Source organism: Branchiostoma floridae, chromosome 5, assembly GCF_000003815.2.
Source record: "Branchiostoma floridae strain S238N-H82 chromosome 5, Bfl_VNyyK, whole genome shotgun sequence".
NCBI lineage: Eukaryota > Metazoa > Chordata > Leptocardii > Amphioxiformes > Branchiostomatidae > Branchiostoma > Branchiostoma floridae.
Window position 1 is genome coordinate 15,850,251 of NC_049983.1, and position 19,686 is coordinate 15,869,936.

The following is a 19,686-nucleotide window of genomic DNA, read 5'->3' on the forward strand; positions in this document are numbered from 1 at the left end:
GCCTATTGTTTTGTGAGGCTTTTGATCGTTAAACATTGATTTCGTCAATGCGGATAATGTTTAGATGTACCAAAGCATTGCAATAGACATTTTAATTCAAAACGTAGCTCCTCCTAACGTGGCCATAATCAGAGTCACGCAATCCAATCAACAGTCAAATATCAAACCAAATCACCTGATGTTTGCAAACAACCGATCACCAGCGGGGCCGATATGTGCGCAGCTGTTATGAAGATTGATTATGACACTTCGGGCTCTCATAACGGAAATGCATGATTTATAGTTGGATAATTATTTACAAAGGGATTCGTGACGCGCAGGTGAAACAAACGATGCCATTTCTGGCTTTGATTTTTCTAAATTGATTAGAAAGGTAATAACTCGTTATCTTTGATTAGAAGATATCTCCAACAATACAAACGAGCGAAGACTTTGCAGCTTATTCTTATCAAAATGTATCCTTTACTCACACCAGCTGCAGGTTTAAAAGGTACATGCCTCAAATACTTAGGCTCTACCAGACTAACTAACAATATAGGAGTTGGGCCACTAAAATTGGTCTGTGCTTTCAACACTACCCTAACCTTTACTGGGGCTCCCTGTGATTGTTTCCCTATTTTGTAGGACCCTATCATCCGCAAAGCCTTAAGAGGGCCTGAATGAGGCTATCAAATTTCCAGCATACATAATTATGTTGATCATGTGATTCTTCCTACCACTCCATGCTATTTTTGAACGACGGGTCATTGACACGAGTCATGAGGTACGAGAAGGTGAAGGTCTGTCAGCCCCCTCCCAAATAGAGCATGTCATAAATTACCAGCCGATCAGACTAGGGGTAGGTTTGTTGGACTGCAGATCCTGAAAAAATTGGTGGACCGGATTTTGACCGACTAGATAATAATAAGATTATATCGACAGGGGTTTAAACGCTTTGGCGCTAACCATTTTTGGAAAATAACAAGAGCAAAGTAGAGGAGTTTTAACCGTCATGTCTACCAAGTTTCTAAAGTCAAGTTTACAATTTTAACCATTCAGACAGAAAGGATCGGGACAGGCTTGTACTAGTCTAGAAAGCACGCATGTTTATTTGTACGAAGTACAGCATTGTATAGTACAGTCCAAACACGTCAAACGCCACACTACGGAGAAGAATTGCAACACACCCGACCATGCACAACAAAGAGATAAAGGTCTATCCAAAATTCAGTAAATACTAAAGACAATTGTACAGAAATGATCTGAAAACACATCAAGCCTTAATTAAACTGCTCAAGTATATCATACTTAAATAGTTGTTAACTTTTTTCTCCGTGAAGGAAACATTCCCAATGTTTGACCATCATATTTCGTTTGTTAAGAATTAACAATCAGATTTTTTTAATCATAGAAGCAAAGTTTTAAAACTCTCAATTGTAAGTTTATTGCCATGACAATATTGAACTATACAGAAACCTAAAAGTCAAAAGATACTGAATCTTCTTAAGATGTGAATACACATTGTTCAAATATAGTCACTGCATGTAACTAACTAGCTTACCATCTTAAATCGAAAAACGTAGCGGTTGCAAAGGTGTGCTTGAAAAACCAGTGGAGGTATATGTGACTGCAAACTAACTTGCAAAGTGTATATATAATACTGTTTAAGCACGCAAAGACACATGATGCAGTATCTATCTGAGAAAGCGTTACTTAATTATCATACCTGGTGTAGGCAGAAAGGTCTTAAAAAGAAAACAATTCAAAACAAAGAAATTAATGAGGTTAAGGTAGAATTTTCAAGCAGGCTGTCAGGGGCAGAATCTACGCCCGGCTAAAATAAAGGGGAGCCTTTCTCGTACTATTTTACGTAACAACGGCAGTTGTACTACTATCTAGCGAATGCCCTCCGAGATCGTAAGAGGAATTTGATTCAGATGGGTTCCTGCAAAGCTTGCGTATTTCAATGACGCAGCTACTATCACGTATCCATGGGTTTTATATTAGTCTAATTGCACTTGATTGGACATACAAATCTAGTAGACATCAGGTGTTGAGAGGGAGCTCTCCATGGTAGATGAGGAGCTGGCAGTGCTCGGGTACGGAGACCATGATGACGACAGCCGCCCGTACACGGCGTTCGGGTCCCGGAACCGGTGCAGCTCAGCGCCCTTCTTACCGAACTGGTAACTTAGCTCGTCGTCCATGGAGGCCTGTCGTGAAAGTAAATATGTTTTGCTGCTAATGTCTGATTGCGTTTGGGAACGAGATTAGATAAAGTTACCGAAATTAAACATTTGCTCATCGATAACAAACAGCGAGATAGTTTAGCTTGGCTTCAATTTTTACACAATCGCGTAATATCATGGTCTTGCATCTTATACATTGCGGATGATGTGCTAAAAGTTTCACTAAAACATGTTTTTGCGTAAAAAGTATGAGAAACATATTCTTTGATTTTTCATCACGCCCTTCCTTGTCCTTCGCATTAATTAATATAAAAATGGAATTGAGTATTTGATCTTTAAAATGATTCTCTGAATTCTAAACGTTATGCTGGATTCGTTTATTTATTTGATCCAAAAGGTGACCATAAAGTGTTTATATCAAATTTCTCTCCTCCCTTTGGCCTTGCTACAACTGAATGCAGACAGTTAAGTGAACGATGTTGTACTTGTATTACCTATCTTTAATTACTTCATAACTTGAATGTAGCACATCATGTAAAACTATGATATAAAAGAACTCGAAGTGCAAACATCTTGCCTATATTATACTTAGTAAATCAGTTAAGTTCATTTGAATGAGATCGAGAGTACGGTCTCTCCATATCGCTGATCAAGTTGAAAGTAGTCTACTTACGCTGTAGATGTTGGTCTCAAAGGACTCCACGGCAGGTGCGACGACGTTCCTGCGGATGGGAGTCGGCGGGCGGTCCGGTTTTCTCTTCAGGAAGAACATGAGCAGCGCCCCGAGCCCTGCCAGGGCGGCCAGCGCTACCGGGATGCCCACACCCATCCCCACCTTGTCCGTGGAGGACAGCTGGCCCGTCGCCGCCACGGGATCGTACTGAGGAAATAGGCCATCTTATAAACAAGCGTATGTCTTATCAATCAATCACACTTCTTAATTCTATTGGTTAAACAGTGCCCCTAGCCCTGCCAGGGCGACCAGCGCCACCGGGATGCCCACACCCATCCCCACCCTTTCTGTGGAGGACAGCTGGCCCGTCACCGCCTCATCATACTGTGGCCGGTAAACCATATATAGCTAAGCCTTGATAACCAATTACAACTTTTTGTTTCTACAAGTTATATTGGCAATTATTTTTAAAAGCATAAGAATGATTTGGTAAAGAAAAAATGGCGTACATTAAATGATCATACGCTGGTAGGAATAATAAGAACTTGTTGACACAGTCAGTGCTTCACTTACTCGGTGGTTTATTCGGTGACAATAAGTTACCAGCCAGGGATTAGCCAGGGACTAATCATCTATACCCAAGAGTTGGTCTATATGAGAGTTTACCACTACTCAGAGATAACATATTAACAAAAGTTATTGGTTTGAATGCATACATATGGTGGATACTCGACCTTGAACATGTTTTCAGTTACGTTCTTCCAAATACATCTGTCCGTTATGTTTGCCATCTAGACGGCGTACAGCTTTTAATCTATGTGTTTGCATATATGCATAGTGAAGGCAGGTATCTTAGTTGTAAATAAATTTAGGAGAAAACATTATATATATATATATATATATATATATATATATGTGTATATAATTTGAGCTAACGAGAGTTAGAAAGATCTTAATGAACAAGTTAGTCTCAAGAGTAATCTTCTAAATAGTACCTCCATTGGATACTGTGGACGTTCTCAGCGACCACGAAATAGTGACTTGGAAAATACAAAGAGTAATCATCTCAAGAGACACCTGACCCACCTCATAAGCAGACTATGGTATAGCAATGAGACTTACCGAGAGAGGAGCGATGGCCCCAGTGCCGTTTGCTGGACAGACACAACAATCTCCTGGTGACCAAGGCCCATTCTGTATATGAGTCAGAGTCAGTAGTTACAATGTATAAGTAGAAAGATGAAAGTGGATATTCGATGTAGAAAAAGCTATGCGCTTTTAGAGGTATAGGTCACAGTAAGCATATCCATTTAGCTAAATCCATACAAAGACAAGGCAAATAATCAATTTAGGTTCATCTAGATCAATGTTAGGCCACAGCAAGTAAATTTCATGGATGGCATCCTCGGCAGACTGCAAAAATAATGAGATAAGGCGAAGAAAACAAGATGGGTAAAAAAACAAGAAGCAAGTTTTCAAAATAGACACCATAAACGTTGTTACAAGAATTGAAGTGACCAAATACAGCATCACAACCAACAAGGTATTCATTCCTGTATTCAATAAGTGCACAAGTGTAGTAAAAGTGACACTAGTGTGGTAGACTGGTATCACTAACAATGATGGCCATCACACCCATGGCTTCCATATGGGTGCCACTCTTACAGCTATCCAGCAAGTTTCAATTCTGCAACTACAGTCAGGGCTACCACTCCAGTGTCACTTCTGCATATTGTAGTAGATTTCAACACAACCTGTTTACCCATTGTGGTCTATCTGACCATCCATGAATAAAAACATTTGAATCAGGCGAAAATTATTGAGGGCGCGGATCGATGTTATATATACAATTTACTTGCTGTCTCCTTACTTGCACCAAAGATATACATTGTACTCATACCGGCGGGCCAGTATTGGGGCCTGGATTGACGACTGGGCCTGGGTTGTTTGGCTTTACAGAGGATGGGTTGGTCGGTGTGGTGGTGGGTATTACACCTGGGTTGCTTCCTCCACTCGGGTTGTTTGTTGTAACTGGTTGTTGTGGGAGGGCTGGGACACAGATACTGTCAAAGGTTCCTCTGTAGCTGACACCAGTGCTAACAGGCCAGCCCTGGACCGTAAATACGTTGGGACAATATCATATAGTATTGTATAGTATTGTATAGTATAGTATAGTATAGTATAGTATAGTATAGTATAGCATAGCATAGTATATCATAGTATAACATAGTATTGTATAGTATAATATAGTATAGTATAGTATAGTATAGTATAGTATAGTATAGTATAGTATAGCATAGCATAGCATAGCATAGCATAGCATAGTATAGTATAGTATAGTATAGCATAGTATAGCATTGTCTGGCTCTCAGCGGTAATGACACAGATAACATTGCATTATACGAAACATAAATCGGTATGTACACGGTTACTATGACTATACATAGTTCTTATATCATGTACGGGAGCGCTAATTAGTTAAGCACTCACAGGTTTCAAATCCAGTTGAATTCCTCCAGCATTTGTGGCAGTCACAAGTTTTTCTACTTCCGCCGTCAGGTTGTCGTTGCTGTCAACAGGCTTTGATATGGAGAACTCGATGTAGTCCTGTAAGTAAAACCAAGACGTTTATATATTTGATAGAACGAGAAGAAAATTGTTTTGCAAATGTAGCATTCTTCCTGTTTTCCAGAACGAATCCATCTTTGATGTGAATTCAAAGATTCATTGCAATGGTACAATTCTCCACATTATGTTAGCCTCCATCAGGCTTCCCTATGGGAGTAAAGGGGATAGTAGGATTCGGCGAAACAATGGGGAAATTGGTGAGGAGAGCTAGAGTTAGTCCATGTTAATGTTTTCCCTCCGGGCGGCCAATTTCTGTGGTAGCAAAACTCCCCTGACAAATTAAATCATTCTCCCTATAACAGTCAGCGTAGTCAGTCTGGGAGAGACTAATATTTTGTAATAAATGTTTTACTCTAAATAACACACGACTACGAACCTGCCCTCTTTCCAGAATCCTGCTTGAGTTCACGTACTGCTGGGATATGCCAGCATTCGTCAGTGCAGTTTTCAGTTTGGGATGAAGCTCGCTTTCTGACACGGAGTACCGACTGACCAGATTGTCAAAGTCAACACCATTGAAGACCATCCTTACAACCATGCTGATGCAAAAATAAAGGCAGGCATTTCGAACTTTAAACAACTAATAGTATACAGACATCAAATGCCCCCTCCAAAATTTCCAAAAACTTCAATCCATGAAGAAAATGAAATCCCCCTTTTCTGGTACCTGTATTTTTCTTTACAATTATTCCATAGCAAAGCCGATCAAAGACGTTAGGCTGGAGGGTCTTATTCTAGCGTCGATGCCAGTCCCCCTGTGGTCCTAAGTAAAATCATAATAGATTTAAATCCCCCTAGTGCCCATAGGCGAAATACTGTGTTCTGCTATCCCAATATCTATATGCCTGGGGCTCTAACATTAGACCTCGATTCACATGGGCATTTGGAACTGTGAACTGGCTTATTGAAAGGATTATATACGACAGTAGGGAAACTACACAGTAGATACATGTACCTTCTTGGTGATATCTCATTAATAAATATGTAAACGAGAAGATATACTTTAAGGGACATAACTTCAATATGTCTACGTTATGACCTACTCTGTGAAGTCCTCTGGGTTTCGAGTTCTGAAAAGATTCGGATTGATCACATCCCCCACAGTAAAGTTAGCCGCCAGTTCGAAAGCGTCTCGAATCTTCTCTTCGTACTCCGGGAGGAATCGATCCTGCATGGTGGCCTGAAGCTCAAAGGAAATCCCGGACTGGAAAAAATGGATGCAGTGAGTTGATAGTGATAAAAATATTATTCTTATCTGTTTTATGAATATCTACTTTGGTTTATGTCTGTCCAACCAATCAGCGCTAATCCACATGTAAAGTGAACGTACCTGAACACAACAATGATAATTTACGTCATTGATGGCTTATCAATATCTAAGCTAATAGTCTAAGAGATCATAAGGCAGTGTAGTATACAAGTCGTACTTTATAACAAGATAATAAAACTGGCGGCCGTAACAGGCATAAGTGGACTTTTTTGTTTTAGATGAATCGGAGATACCTTCTGCGCCTTCTTTGTCTATGTTAGGCTACACATGAAGGCCTCCCTGGAGGGCGATAGTGAGGTAAACGGTCACTGAATTTTCAATTACTTCACACCGTTTTGCCTCACCTATTCTTATGACGTAGGTTGTAGCCAATGGATATGTTGCTAAATTAAACCTGAAATGTGATAAAGAGATAAATTGTTGCTGACTTTCCCTCCACAAAGTTTTGCCACTCCTATTTTGATGACGTAGGCTGCACCCAATAGATATTTTTTGTACATGTAATTAACTTTAATTGATTCCTTATCCAATTCATTTAAGCAGTCTACATCTAAGTCACCTACATCGCTAATGGCGACGTTTCTGATGATCTTGTCTGTTGAACCCAAAATGGCGGCCACCTCCAAGCGGAACTGTTCCACAAGCTGCTGTCTCTGCACTTGGGTCAGGTCACGTGTCTGGTTACAGGGAATGAAGGCGAAGTGATCTACCCTGGGGAAAGAAAGAAAGAGCTAAGCTTTGTTCTCACATTTCGTTTGTCAGTAAAATATTTGGAGAAATTCTTTAACAGTTGTGTGAAATGTTTATAGAAATTTTGCCGGTACATTTTAAGATTTTAAGATAATCGAGCCCCCAATACTTTTAGTTTTAAAATTTCTGGGGGAGGCCGGAATCGTGTTCCTTTGACTTACATTCCTTTTTTCAATGACTCAAAGAATATTGCACTTATCCCATTTAATTTCGTTTCTCTTCAATCGAAATATCAACACTAATAAACTGACAGCAAAAGTTTAGTGCTACCTGTCAATTTCTGTCATCTCTATCTGTATGAATAATGAAAGACATTGTCTTTAGAAAAAAATCAGAGACTTCTAATATATGAAATGTGCATATGTAAACATTGATTATGATAATAAACGTTAAATCAGACCTTTCCGTTTACTAGGAATACGTCAATTATTTGTTATGTGACATATACAATATAGGTTACCATTCTACAAGGTAACAGTCGTCGCCACATCCGGGACCTTCGTTCAGTGTGCACCAGCCGCAGCTCGGGACAGCAACGCACTCGCCTTGGGAAGGACTGTGGAAGATATCATACGCAGACATTACTACAACCAAATGGCATCCGTAAATCGTTTTTACATCTTTGTTACAATACTGTTGTGCTTCAGCCCTGTGTCCAGAATGGCTCATAAATATTTTGGCCAAAATAGGAAAACAATACATGCCATGATTGGATTAATTGTTGTCAGTATTGTGGCTGTGCAACTATTGTAAAGTAGTAGTAAAGGAACATAAATTATTTTGTGTGTGCAGCCGCGTTTTCCTCATATCATTATTAATGTCGCATGCACTGGACGTTGAATAGCGCACAGCCTTTGAAATAATATAGAAAGTACGATAAAAACAATTACAAACTCACATTGTCGAGCAGTTGTACTGGCAAATGCTGTAGAACCCGAGCTCGTAGGAAATATCCAATGGCCGAACTGTACTTCCTAAAATCTCAACGCCAACTGTGCTGCTTGCGAAGGCTGCTGCGATGTCAGCCATCTTGGTGTCCTTGCGGGCGGGGTCCTTGTTTATTGTGAACGGTATGACATGCTGTGGAGAAAAAAGGGTACCTGTGTTTTTTTTTTTAAATTCGCGATATGAAGATAGACTGTCAGTAATTTTGTTCAACCACTTCTCTTTTATGTGTGTTAAACTAGTTTTGCAAACCACGTTAATGTTCTCGACTTATCGATAGAAAGTGTGAAGGGATACTAAAACCGTCAAATGTTAGAGCATGTTAGCTGTAGACTTTATCCTAGGTCTGTTTTCACGCTGTTTATTTGCTGCATTGTGTAGCACTGTTGTTTTCAAATTTAATACCATGCGTGTTACCATGCACATCAAAGTGTAGAATGAGTTGAAGGAAGGACTTACATCCTTTGCCCAGATGTTTGCCACCGTCGGTGCAAGCTCAGCAGGAATAACGCTCCTGTTGACCATGGCCCGTACTGCATCTTCCAGACGTCGCCTCTCGTCTAGAGACGTGGATAAAATCTCCGTGAAGTTGTGGGAAGCGTCAAACCGGAGGAAGAACTTGATACTGTAAAAGACATATCGATTATTTTCTTTTACATTCCAAAAGTAAATGCAGCAAATGTCTTTAGATTGGTGAGATGTGACGTCGTAAGTGCAGGCATAAGTTTCGAGAGGGATTACATGAGCTTGCTATTGATTAAACATAGGGTTGAGTATTATTGAGAAGATCGGCAGTTTGACTTCAGAATTATACCAATGTGTGTTTCAAAGGTCAACAACCACATTTGACTCGTTGTGTACGTCCCAGATTCAGAAGGTGGCATATTCGGAACAATCAGGTACTGAGCTATCCTAAAAAATACTAGAGCAAAACGTTTGTGTTGAAATCGAGATTTATCCATTAGGAAATTCTGCCAACATAAAAGACTTTCATTTTAAGCTGGGGTTTCAAAGGCCACAGGCTCAAAGAGATGTACAACAGCATTTTGTATTTTGTCGATTGCAAAAGTAATACAAGTTACGAAGAAGAAGACTGCACTAGCAGATCTGCAGATAAAGCGTGTCTAAGAAATGCATGTCCTACTCTGTGTAGTCAGTAGGATCCCAGACTGGGTATTCGTTGCCGTTATATCTGAGGGTGACGCCAGACCAGTTGGAGACGTTCCTGAGGAAGCTGATGACGTCAGGAGTGATCCTCTGCAGCATGCTGCTTTTCAAGGAGAAGGAGACGGTGCGCTGCAGTAAGGACATCGACAAACTGTCAGAAATTTTCAAGCGAACTGACTACAGAGCTAAAACATTGTTTCAAAACAAAGAGTTAGCGTATCAAAATTTGTACTGTCCTTCAGCAGTCTTTTCAGAGGTATTCATCAATTACGTCACGTGACGTCAGCATATACCTTCCTCCAGCTGGGCTACGAGCTGATGTCATTTGATATAGACGTAGCTGCTTCCGTTACGATTTGGAACGTATGTGATTGGCTTAAGTTTCGAAGGTGACCGCCATAGGACAGTTACACATTTAATGCCCTAACATGTTGTGTTGATGCGAAGAATTAGCTCTGTACTATAATAGAACGTATAAATTTTCTCTAAAAGTACAAACTAATGGATTATTAAGTCCCATCTTTTGAGAAAAGTAGTAATTTGAAATGGAATTGAGAGAAAGCGTGTGCGCGTGCTTTTGTGCGTGAGTGTGTGTGTGTGTGTATGTGTGTGTGTGTTATATATCCGGTCGTTTACCGCATAGTACCTTAACAATACATCAGTAAGAGGAAAACTTACATTTGTGATGGTGACATTGAAGATGTTTCTGGATGTGTTAAACCCATTGAAGTTAGCTCTCAGGAGCTGCAGTACTTCATCTCGGAAACTGTCTTGGATTTGCTCTTCAGTCTGGTGGTCTATAACCTCAGGCAGGCAGGGGAAAAACACACTCAACTCCTCTTTCCTTCATGTGCAAAAGAGATGAATAACTGTCATGATTCAGATGTGATCTGAATAATGTCAAGTCAAGCAAAATACTGCTTTATCCCCAATTTCCATTCAATCTGGTCAAATTTCTGCAGGAAAACTAATTCAGTGGTACATTAAGTCTGTTAGTTGTTATTAGTTTTATTACATGTATTAGTTATTGTTTTTCATTTGCATTGTTCAGATAATCATTATTATGGCAAACGCCATACGCACCGGACTAAAAGTAGTAAATTTCTCCACAACCAGAACTAAATAATTGCTAAGAGTAGAGCTTCCAGATGATAAGCAAATGACTCATCCTCATACTAATCATAAAAAGAGTCTAAGAAGCCTATAACCCTTTTTAAAACCCTTTATCTCTGTTATATGCTTTGTCTGAAACTTGCCTATTCCCTTATGACCTCAATGAAAAGCGGCCTGCAGGCCGATTTGAGCTTTCATGAATTAAGGTTCAAACAAACAAACAAACAAAACGTTTATGGTCTTAAAACGCAAACTTACGTTTCCTCTTGCAGCAGACAATCAGCACCGCAGTGTGGCGATCCTTCAAACACGCACCATTCGCAGGAGGTATGTTCATAGCACGCAAGCTCATCTCTAAGAGTCCGGGCAAAAGGAAAAAAAAACTCTTAATTTTAAATTGAATTAGCATGGACATCAAGCATCTACTAAACAGGAAAGGGATGCATTGAGGCCAGATAACTAGGATGAACTCCAGCACAGACTCTAAAAAACTCCTTTAATTAATCTCACCTAGGTGCACAGACAGGGGGACAGAAGTCACAGCTTTCGGTGGTCTCGTATTTTATGGCCTGAATTTGAAGACTTCCCACGTGGATAATGAAGTTTCCTATGTTGCTCACAATCTGCAGTGCTTCTGCCCCTATTGCATCTACCTGGTCTAGCGGGACGCTAATGCTGAAGGTGCAGTAATTCTGTGAAAGCAACAAAAAGAGTTACACAAACATGTCTATACTTCATACTGTTTTTTACATATCTAAATATGTGTACATCTTAAGAGAGAGCAGCCTGGAGTTGACCTCTAACGTAGTTTGCCATTTACGCCATATTTCGTTTGTTTTTTCTTTTGTAAGAAAAGTGTATCTACAGGTCTCTATTTATGTATTTTTCGTTAAAAGACATTGTTTACACTTTATTCATAACTCATTATATTGCTAATACCACAGTAGGTTACATACACTTTGAATCCATATGTTCTCTAAGTTCAGGGTTGCGACAGACGAAGGACCGAGCGTCGTGCTGACAAAGTTGATGATGTCCTGCTCCAAAACATCACGGAGAGTAAAGTTCGACTCCAGGACGGCGTCAAAGTCTATGTCTCCCCCGTTCTGGTCTTCAAAGCTGATCTCAAATTTGACACTGTAACAGAATTGTATATATCTATATCTATATCTATATCTATATCTATATCTATATCTATATATATATATATATATATATATATATATATATATATATATATATATATATATATATATATGATTTTGGCTGTTGCTTTAAAACAATCAAAGATTTCGTACATTTTTTGTGATAAACGACATTGTAATAAAGATATAATTCATCCAGCCTGAAGGTGTTTGACACCAGTTTTGCACGTTATATTTCATTGCCTACGTGCAGGTTACGTATAAAAGACTCATAGGTTGATTGACCAAACAATAAATGTGCCCCCTATTAACCAATAAATGACTCATAGACTTGTAGACCCTTTAACATGCTTAAGATGAGGGTCTCCTTAAATATACGACATTTCTGATGAAAGACATATTCATAGAAACTAGCCAATCGTTCTAGAGTTGAGCGTAAAAGGTGATAAGCATCTTTATGTCATACCTGTGACGCGAAAACATTCGATACGGGTGTTCTGGAACGGGGCCATAACTTTCTGTGTGGCCCAGGTTCGAAAAGCGTATCACAAAGGCTTTCTTCGAGTAAATCGAACCATTTCGAGCGGGCCGAGTGTGGCACGGTTGGCAATTCGAATACCTGATTCAGACGTTGGAACATTGCTGTTGCACACTTTTGGTTCGAGGGCACCAAGTTTGTTCAACTTCTGGCGCATTTCGCATCAAAACATGGGTTTTCTCAGGTGGGTATGACATAAATAAAATACAACACGGTGTATTCCGCATCACCCGAGGTCCCAGCTTTCCCGCGGGTCGGATCACCCTCCGGCCTTCGGCCGTCGGGCGATCCGACCCGCGGTCGGGCTGGTACCTCGGGTGATACGGAATACACCGTGTTGTATTTTATATTTCTTTGGGGTACGTTTGGGTTTCGAACTATGGATTATGAGTCGTCGATTTGATCTTTTCTGTTGAACGATATTATTTCCTTTGATAGCATCCGTCCTAAATTTCCAGCTGTTATATGCCCCGAATCAACACTTGGGTATCAGTAGAAAAATCGAGATGTATCCTTTCTGCTTACGTGTTGTTAAACTTGTCGTCAGGATTGGCCGATCTGAAGCCATCGAAGGTGAATTCTTGGTCCCACGATAGGATATCCCGAATGGCGTTTTGCAGGCCCGTCAGGTTCTGGTATCCCATCGTGCTCTGGATTCTAAAGTCGATGGTATCCTGTGGACAGATAGTAGTATTGAACACAGTTTTGGTCGGTCAACATTATTGAGAAATATCAATGCATCAATGTAAGAATTCTTAAAACATTATTATAGTGACTAATTACTAGTCACTAGTGCTAACAGTAAAGAAAAACTTACTCTGCCCACTTGGACGGCGTGAATGACTTTCTCCGGCACCTGGAATCCTCTGTTTTGGAGCGCGGCGCGCAGAGAACTCAGGAAGCTGTCAGCCACGTCCTGCTGCAGCTGGGATGTACCATTCAGGTTCACAGGGACGAACAGGCACGGGAAGTACGCAGACATGTCTATACTACAAGACAAAAGAAGAATGTGTTAGAAAATGAAAATAACAACACTAGAAGATCAGGAGCTTCAGTTTCATATACCTATATATCGCATTTATCTATCTATGTAATCTGTGTCTCTATGTTTCTCCCTCCATACATTTAGATTAATCTGGTATATGTTTACAGTAAAAACTTATTTATGAAGGACAAGATATGAGACAATCTAACAGCAGTACACAGTATACGGTATGGCGGAACAATACAATAAGTACATATGTAGATGGCCATAGCCCTGCACTTACTGTTCTATCAGGTACGCGTCATCCAAGCACGTGACTGGGTTGTCATAATCCGCCCAATCACATCCCGGGATCAGGGTACAGGAGTCACGATCAGTACTGATGGAATCAAAGGAGTTAGTATAACAAACACCACAAACGATTAAGCAATAATTGTTCAACAATTAAAATAAATTCGCATCTGCAAGTTTTCAACAAAGGAACTGATGCAGTACTATTCCAAAAAAAATTAATTTTGTTGGTTATTTCTGGAACTTTTTTTGCAGAATTATATGATGGGAAAGAGAGATAGCTATTTCCCATGCATGTGTGCTAGTTGGACATGAATAAGCACGAAGATCTTTGGTGTCAATCTATATATTGAACAGAAATGTGTTAATTTCTTATATTTTTCATTTGAGCGACGTGACCCTTACCCATCCTGGCACGGTTGAGGGCACAGAACGTCAAACGACCCGTTGACAACCATGTCCACAGGCCGCCATCTTGCACCATCGATGTTGAAGAATACAGAGTTTGCAGCAATCGTCTGACGTAACTTGTCTGCTTCATCCAGAAGACCTGTGGGTTCATCTGCAGGCTTGCTTATCGTGAAGGGAATGACGTTCTGTGAAAAATATCATCATAGAATGTAGGTTAAAACGGAAGTGTAAAACACTTCTTGTTTGAGATTGCCCTGTTTTTAAAGGGGAGGGAAGAACAGTTTTCACACCAACAAAAACTTCATGATTATTTGCCTTGTTGATTAGCAGTAACTGGTACATGTACCTGTGAATGATACGTAAACAGAAGAGGCACTTCCTTTAACATATTAAGCAGTAACAGAGTTAAGATATTTTCAACCATTTCAAAATGTCCAACTTGCAAAGAAAAAAACTGAATTTTGTTGTATCAAGAGAGGCAAAATGTAGTCTACATATGTCGATGGCATATCCATATATTCCATGAACATAAGCACGCGAAGGCAACAGTCCTTCTACCTCTCAGTACCAGCCACAAAGGTCATGTCGAGCCTTACCCTTTCCACCCAAATGTCTCCAAGTGTCGCAAGGACTGCTGGCGTGATACTTGCAGTTACGAGGTTGTTTCTCATTTGAACTTGGATCTTGCCTCGCAGCGTCAGATCGTTGGCCAGCATTGGGTCCAAATCCAATGTGGAATTGAATATGAGCTGGACACGTAAGCTGCAACAACAAATCAGGAATATGGCATTTACACTGAGGTCGATGTCAGTTTTACCTGGACTTAAATCTACCCAATTATATTGTTGTTCCTCTGAAATCAATGCAGAAGGAGCAGCAAACACATCATTTATCCTGCACTTTATATACCTACGAACATTTGAATGACTTTAAAAAAGAATTAAATTTGACTATAACTTCTATCACACATAGAAAACAATATTACTTGAAACAATATGATTGAAACAACAAACAGATCTGTGAATAGATATGATTGTGAAAAGGCTAGTTTGATGACAAGAACATCCTTCCATCAAATCTCTATCAACATGACAAAACACCTTCGTACTTTGTATAGTCGTCCAGACCACGTGACCTGTAGCTGTTTGGATTGGCTGTGGTGCCTATGCGGAAGTCACGTGCCCACTCCAACTCCTGTCGGATAGTGTTGTAGTACTGCTGTAGGGTGGCGTGCTGCATGGTGCCTTGGAGTACGAAGGTTATGGTGTCATCCTGGGTAGAGGGAGAAGAAAGCCAGTTCATATCCAACGCAGGACAGATAGATATTTATTTATATAAAGTTTGCATCTTTTAAGTATTTTGAGCTAATATGTGAGCTTGCCAATGTACCTGAAGACTTTAACAACCGCCACGTACGTGATTTGATTTGATTTATTCGGCTGTATAGGTACCCAAATAGCCTGAGGCTACTGTCAAGGGGTAGCCCTGGTAACTGTACAATATACAATATACAATAGCGGCATAGCGTTTACCAATACAATAGGTTTGTTTTTCTAACTAGGTGCGGTCTATATTGTTTTGCTTACATCGACGATCCTGAAGGAGTTGATATCGATGGCTTTCTGAGGGACACCGGGCAACATGGCGTGCAGTTTGTTCTTGAAGTCCCTGAAAAGCTCTCTCTGTTGTGGTGCAGACAGGGATTCAAAGTCTGCGCATGGGAACAATGTCTCTATCTCTATTCTGCATGGAAAGATAACAATCATCTTATTAGTATTCAGTGACATTTTCTTAGCCAATTACACCTTTCCACGACAAACTCAGAAAGGAACGTGTTAAATTTTACAATGCTCTAATACGTGCAAGAAACGCAAGATAAGTAAAGAACTGACTTAAGATGACAATATACGGAATTTGTAGGCAAGATCGTACAACTTAGACGTTTCTTACCTGTCGGCCAGTAGACTGTTGTCCGAACAAACCTGTGGCGTATCAAAATCCCCCCAGTCACATCCGGGGATTTTCACACAGTCGGCCTCATCCGTTCTGTTCGAAGAAAAGAAATATGATAAATCTATTCACTCAGTTTCTGCGATGAGTCAGAATATCGTGCTTTTGTAAAGGTCCCAAAATATCAATAAAAAAGAATGATATTCTAACATCTCTGACGTCAATCGACGTTACATTACATCTAAGACCACTTTAATAGGATTGATTATTGAGATTAGACCACTACATCACTCACCCGTCAGTACAGGGTCTCGGGCAGATAGTCTCGAATGAGCCTTCCGTTTCCATGGAGACGGCGGTGTAGGTCCGCCCGTCAACCGTCACCCGGACTCGCCCTGCGACGACTTCCGGCTCCAGCTTATCGGCCTCCTGCTGCAGACTGACGGCGCTGGCTGGTGCCTTGTGGATCATCAGTGGGATGATGTCCTGCAAAAACATGGTTTATGATTCGCATATTTTATTCATTGGATGATGTTTACTAGTATGTTTGTAGTTAGTGAATTTAGGTTACCGTGGAAATCAGTCAATTGCCCAACAGTGTATAAGATCGTCAAATTGATGTTATTAAACACAGTCATACTTCACACATTCTTCAATATTCCTGATCTAATTTTGTTGTCAAAGACGTTAATGGCTTTAACAATTATTTGTGTTGTATCATTGTAGAGACTCATCTGAACAGGTAGGTTACTTGGCCATTATGATATATATATATATATATATATATATATATATATATAGTGATAGTGAAATAATAATCCTTAAATAATATTTTGCATTACATGCCAGTGACGCTTCTCGTGTCCATGAGTATTTCCAGCTGTAGTTAGTTTTTACTCACTTCCTCCAGCCACATGTCACTGACTGTACTCGCCACTAATGTGATGAAGGTTCTAGAGGCGAGAGCTCTGATCTGGGTGGTGATGACGTCACGAGCTGTCAGAGGAGATGCCTGCAGGACTGCATCGAAGTCAGTCCCGGGACGAAATTTAAGGACAATGCGCAAGCTGAAAAATACAAAAGCAGTATGGAATAAGGAGCATGCAGTTGGATTGCGATAAAAACATCATTCTGTATTTTGAAGGTAACTTATAGTAGACTAAGTAGCAGTTTGAGTCAGATAATTGCAAGGGTAAAGTACTAAAGGTAGATGTGTTAGTATAATTGTTAACATGATAAAATACATTACATGCGCAAATGTACATGATATCAGCTAATGACAGGCTATTGCTACAGCCAGGTGACTGGAAATACACAGCGTGTATCTACTTACTCAGTGTAGTCCAGGGAATTTTGTCCGCTTCCATGGGCCAGGTACATGGTCGGGTTGCTGTTTGGACCCACCGTGAAACGGTTTACTTTGTTAAAAGCGTCTTTAAGTAAGTTGTACGTATCGAGGATGTACGGGTCCGACATGGTGGCCTGCAGGGTGAAGCTGATCTGGCTGCCAATAAAGTTGGGATCCTGATATGGAATATATATATAATATCAGAGCTCCCAAACCAGCGGTACTGAATACTGGATTTGGTGATGTCTTTTGACCGTTGTAATTAGTGGAAAGATAAGGTTTTATTATTCCGGTTAGACACTGTCTTTAAAAAAAAACTGAAAATATTACCTTCAGAATCTGTACGCTGTGAATGGCCTTGTCAGCAAGACCAGGAACCAAGGATAGAACATTGACTTTGAAGTTGGCCATGACTTGATCTTGTTCCCATTGGGGCAGAATCGTCAGGTCATCACACGGGAAGTACGCTGTCAGAAGAAAACTGCGGGGCACATCAAAGAAATATCCTTGTTATTCCTGGGACACGACATACAACATATATTTTTTTTGGAAATCTAACTAGACCAGGAGACAGTCTCGTGTTCTTTATGGTTCTATTTGGTAGCGATCCAACTACAACTCTCTAACTATGAAGTAAAACAATCTACAAACTTTTTGCAGTGCTTTTAAAACGCTGAATGAATGATAACACACACAAGCCTACATATATGCTGCAGAGCTTTGTCCGTTACTATACTAAAGCACAAGCCAAACATATTGATGAATTCTACATTGACTTTAAATGTTATGTGTCTTGGCATGGCAGCATTCTGCTTTTACCTTTCCACCAGGTAGCTGTTGCTAGAGCAGTCTTCAGGAGGTATGAAGTCCTCCCAGTTGCAGGACGGAATGTCGTCACAATCATCTTTGGACAGCCTGTGGTGCACAAGTAAGAAATTGCACTAATTTGACGTTCGTTTTTAACCAAGATAGTGACAACAATTGTGGCAGCTATATATGTGTATGATAATAAGATTGGAAAAGTCATGAAAGTAGAAACATGAATACTCACCCCAGGTCACAGCTCTGTGGACACAGTTGGTAGAAAGACCCTTCCACCCTGATGTGATCAGGAGGATAGTCTGTACCCTCCACGGTAACTATGGTCTGGGGATGTCCATTTTTCACTTTCTCTTCCAGCTTCTTGTACTCATCCAGTAGCAGAACAGGGCTGTCAATGGGCTTGTCTATTGTGAATGGGATGTAGTTCTGAGGAAGACAATAAAGGGATATAGAATTATCCATTGATATACTACTTGAATAAATAAAATGAAATAAATGAATGACTCAAAATATCAATAGTATGGATATTTAAGTTCAAAATCAAGTCTTGCAACATTTGGTGTAATTAGAATTATTTGTGTAATGATATTGATATTAAACCCTCAGCGTAATTTTGATATGTACCTCTTTACGTTGTTGTAATAGAATGTACTCGTTTGTTTGACTAAATATATGTAAGACAGAAAGTAACTGGTTTGGGTTTGTATGAGCACTTCTGACGGTATATAATTGTTATTGGTAATATAAATCCTAAACTGACAGAGGAACATTTGACTGATAAATTTGTCTATGGAGATGGAGATTCATTCGTTTTAAAGATCGACCAATACTTCTGAAAACGAACCATACCTGTTCCATCCAGATGTTATCTAAAGTCACGGATACTTCAGTCGAGAGCGTGTTGTTCACCAGTTCCGTGATCTGATCCACGATGTTTCTCCTGGTGTCAGATGTGGGGTCGTTGGACAGTATTGTTGTGAAGTCCACGTTGTTGAAGTACAGAGTAATCTTCAGACTGAAAAGGTCAGTTGAGAAGATGGCTAATTTAATACTGGTAATTTTGAGATTTTGCATGTGGCTCAAATTAGCAAATAGTAAAGTTCCAAGCAATATATCTACACTAAGATGGACATATCACAGTCTAATAAATAGCTTAGGTCTCAATAATAATCGAATTGAAATTTTATTCAAGAACATTCTACAATGACGCTTGTGTCGTCTACTCCTGCTCCAACGAAACGAAATACCACTGACTGTCTTTATTGATCTTCATGGAATATATGCGGAGGCACTCTGAAAAGCACATGGTGAGTCATACTTTAAGAAGCGTAACGTCACATGTGGGGTCTTCTACATTATGTCCATATCTGTTTTAAGAGTTTGAGGTGGTGGGGGAGGGGGCAGCTTATCTGCGCAAGCATGAATTAGTCTCGTGCTCTCTCACGAGATCGAGACTAGGTCACTCCCCGTGAAGAAGATGTG

General features: G+C 40.0%; 1 protein-coding gene across 2 annotated transcripts in view; it reads right to left on the reverse strand.

Annotated features, from left to right (window-relative positions):
• Positions 1-1,062: 1,062 nt before the first annotated feature.
• The window catches only part of LOC118415805, a 54,872-nt gene continuing 36,248 nt past the window's right edge, over positions 1,063-19,686 (reverse strand). For both annotated transcript variants that reach the window (XM_035820635.1, XM_035820634.1), the window contains exons 29-59: positions 19,054-19,219; positions 18,434-18,630; positions 18,202-18,297; positions 17,713-17,863; positions 17,368-17,558; positions 16,936-17,101; positions 16,330-16,520; positions 16,035-16,130; positions 15,671-15,827; positions 15,193-15,356; positions 14,681-14,846; positions 14,079-14,269; positions 13,666-13,761; positions 13,215-13,386; positions 12,923-13,071; positions 11,671-11,851; positions 11,225-11,406; positions 10,973-11,068; positions 10,280-10,445; positions 9,579-9,730; positions 8,894-9,059; positions 8,388-8,569; positions 7,950-8,045; positions 7,303-7,450; positions 6,513-6,673; positions 5,846-6,008; positions 5,332-5,448; positions 4,742-4,951; positions 3,964-4,035; positions 2,842-3,048; positions 1,063-2,192 (exon numbers count right to left, since the gene is read on the reverse strand). In XM_035820635.1, coding sequence (XP_035676528.1) covers positions 2,016-2,192; positions 2,842-3,048; positions 3,964-4,035; positions 4,742-4,951; positions 5,332-5,448; positions 5,846-6,008; positions 6,513-6,673; positions 7,303-7,450; positions 7,950-8,045; positions 8,388-8,569; positions 8,894-9,059; positions 9,579-9,730; positions 10,280-10,445; positions 10,973-11,068; positions 11,225-11,406; positions 11,671-11,851; positions 12,923-13,071; positions 13,215-13,386; positions 13,666-13,761; positions 14,079-14,269; positions 14,681-14,846; positions 15,193-15,356; positions 15,671-15,827; positions 16,035-16,130; positions 16,330-16,520; positions 16,936-17,101; positions 17,368-17,558; positions 17,713-17,863; positions 18,202-18,297; positions 18,434-18,630; positions 19,054-19,219 — 4,825 coding nt within the window. In that variant the 3' untranslated portion in view covers positions 1,063-2,015. The remainder of the gene's footprint in view (positions 2,193-2,841; positions 3,049-3,963; positions 4,036-4,741; positions 4,952-5,331; positions 5,449-5,845; positions 6,009-6,512; positions 6,674-7,302; positions 7,451-7,949; positions 8,046-8,387; positions 8,570-8,893; positions 9,060-9,578; positions 9,731-10,279; positions 10,446-10,972; positions 11,069-11,224; positions 11,407-11,670; positions 11,852-12,922; positions 13,072-13,214; positions 13,387-13,665; positions 13,762-14,078; positions 14,270-14,680; positions 14,847-15,192; positions 15,357-15,670; positions 15,828-16,034; positions 16,131-16,329; positions 16,521-16,935; positions 17,102-17,367; positions 17,559-17,712; positions 17,864-18,201; positions 18,298-18,433; positions 18,631-19,053; positions 19,220-19,686) is intronic.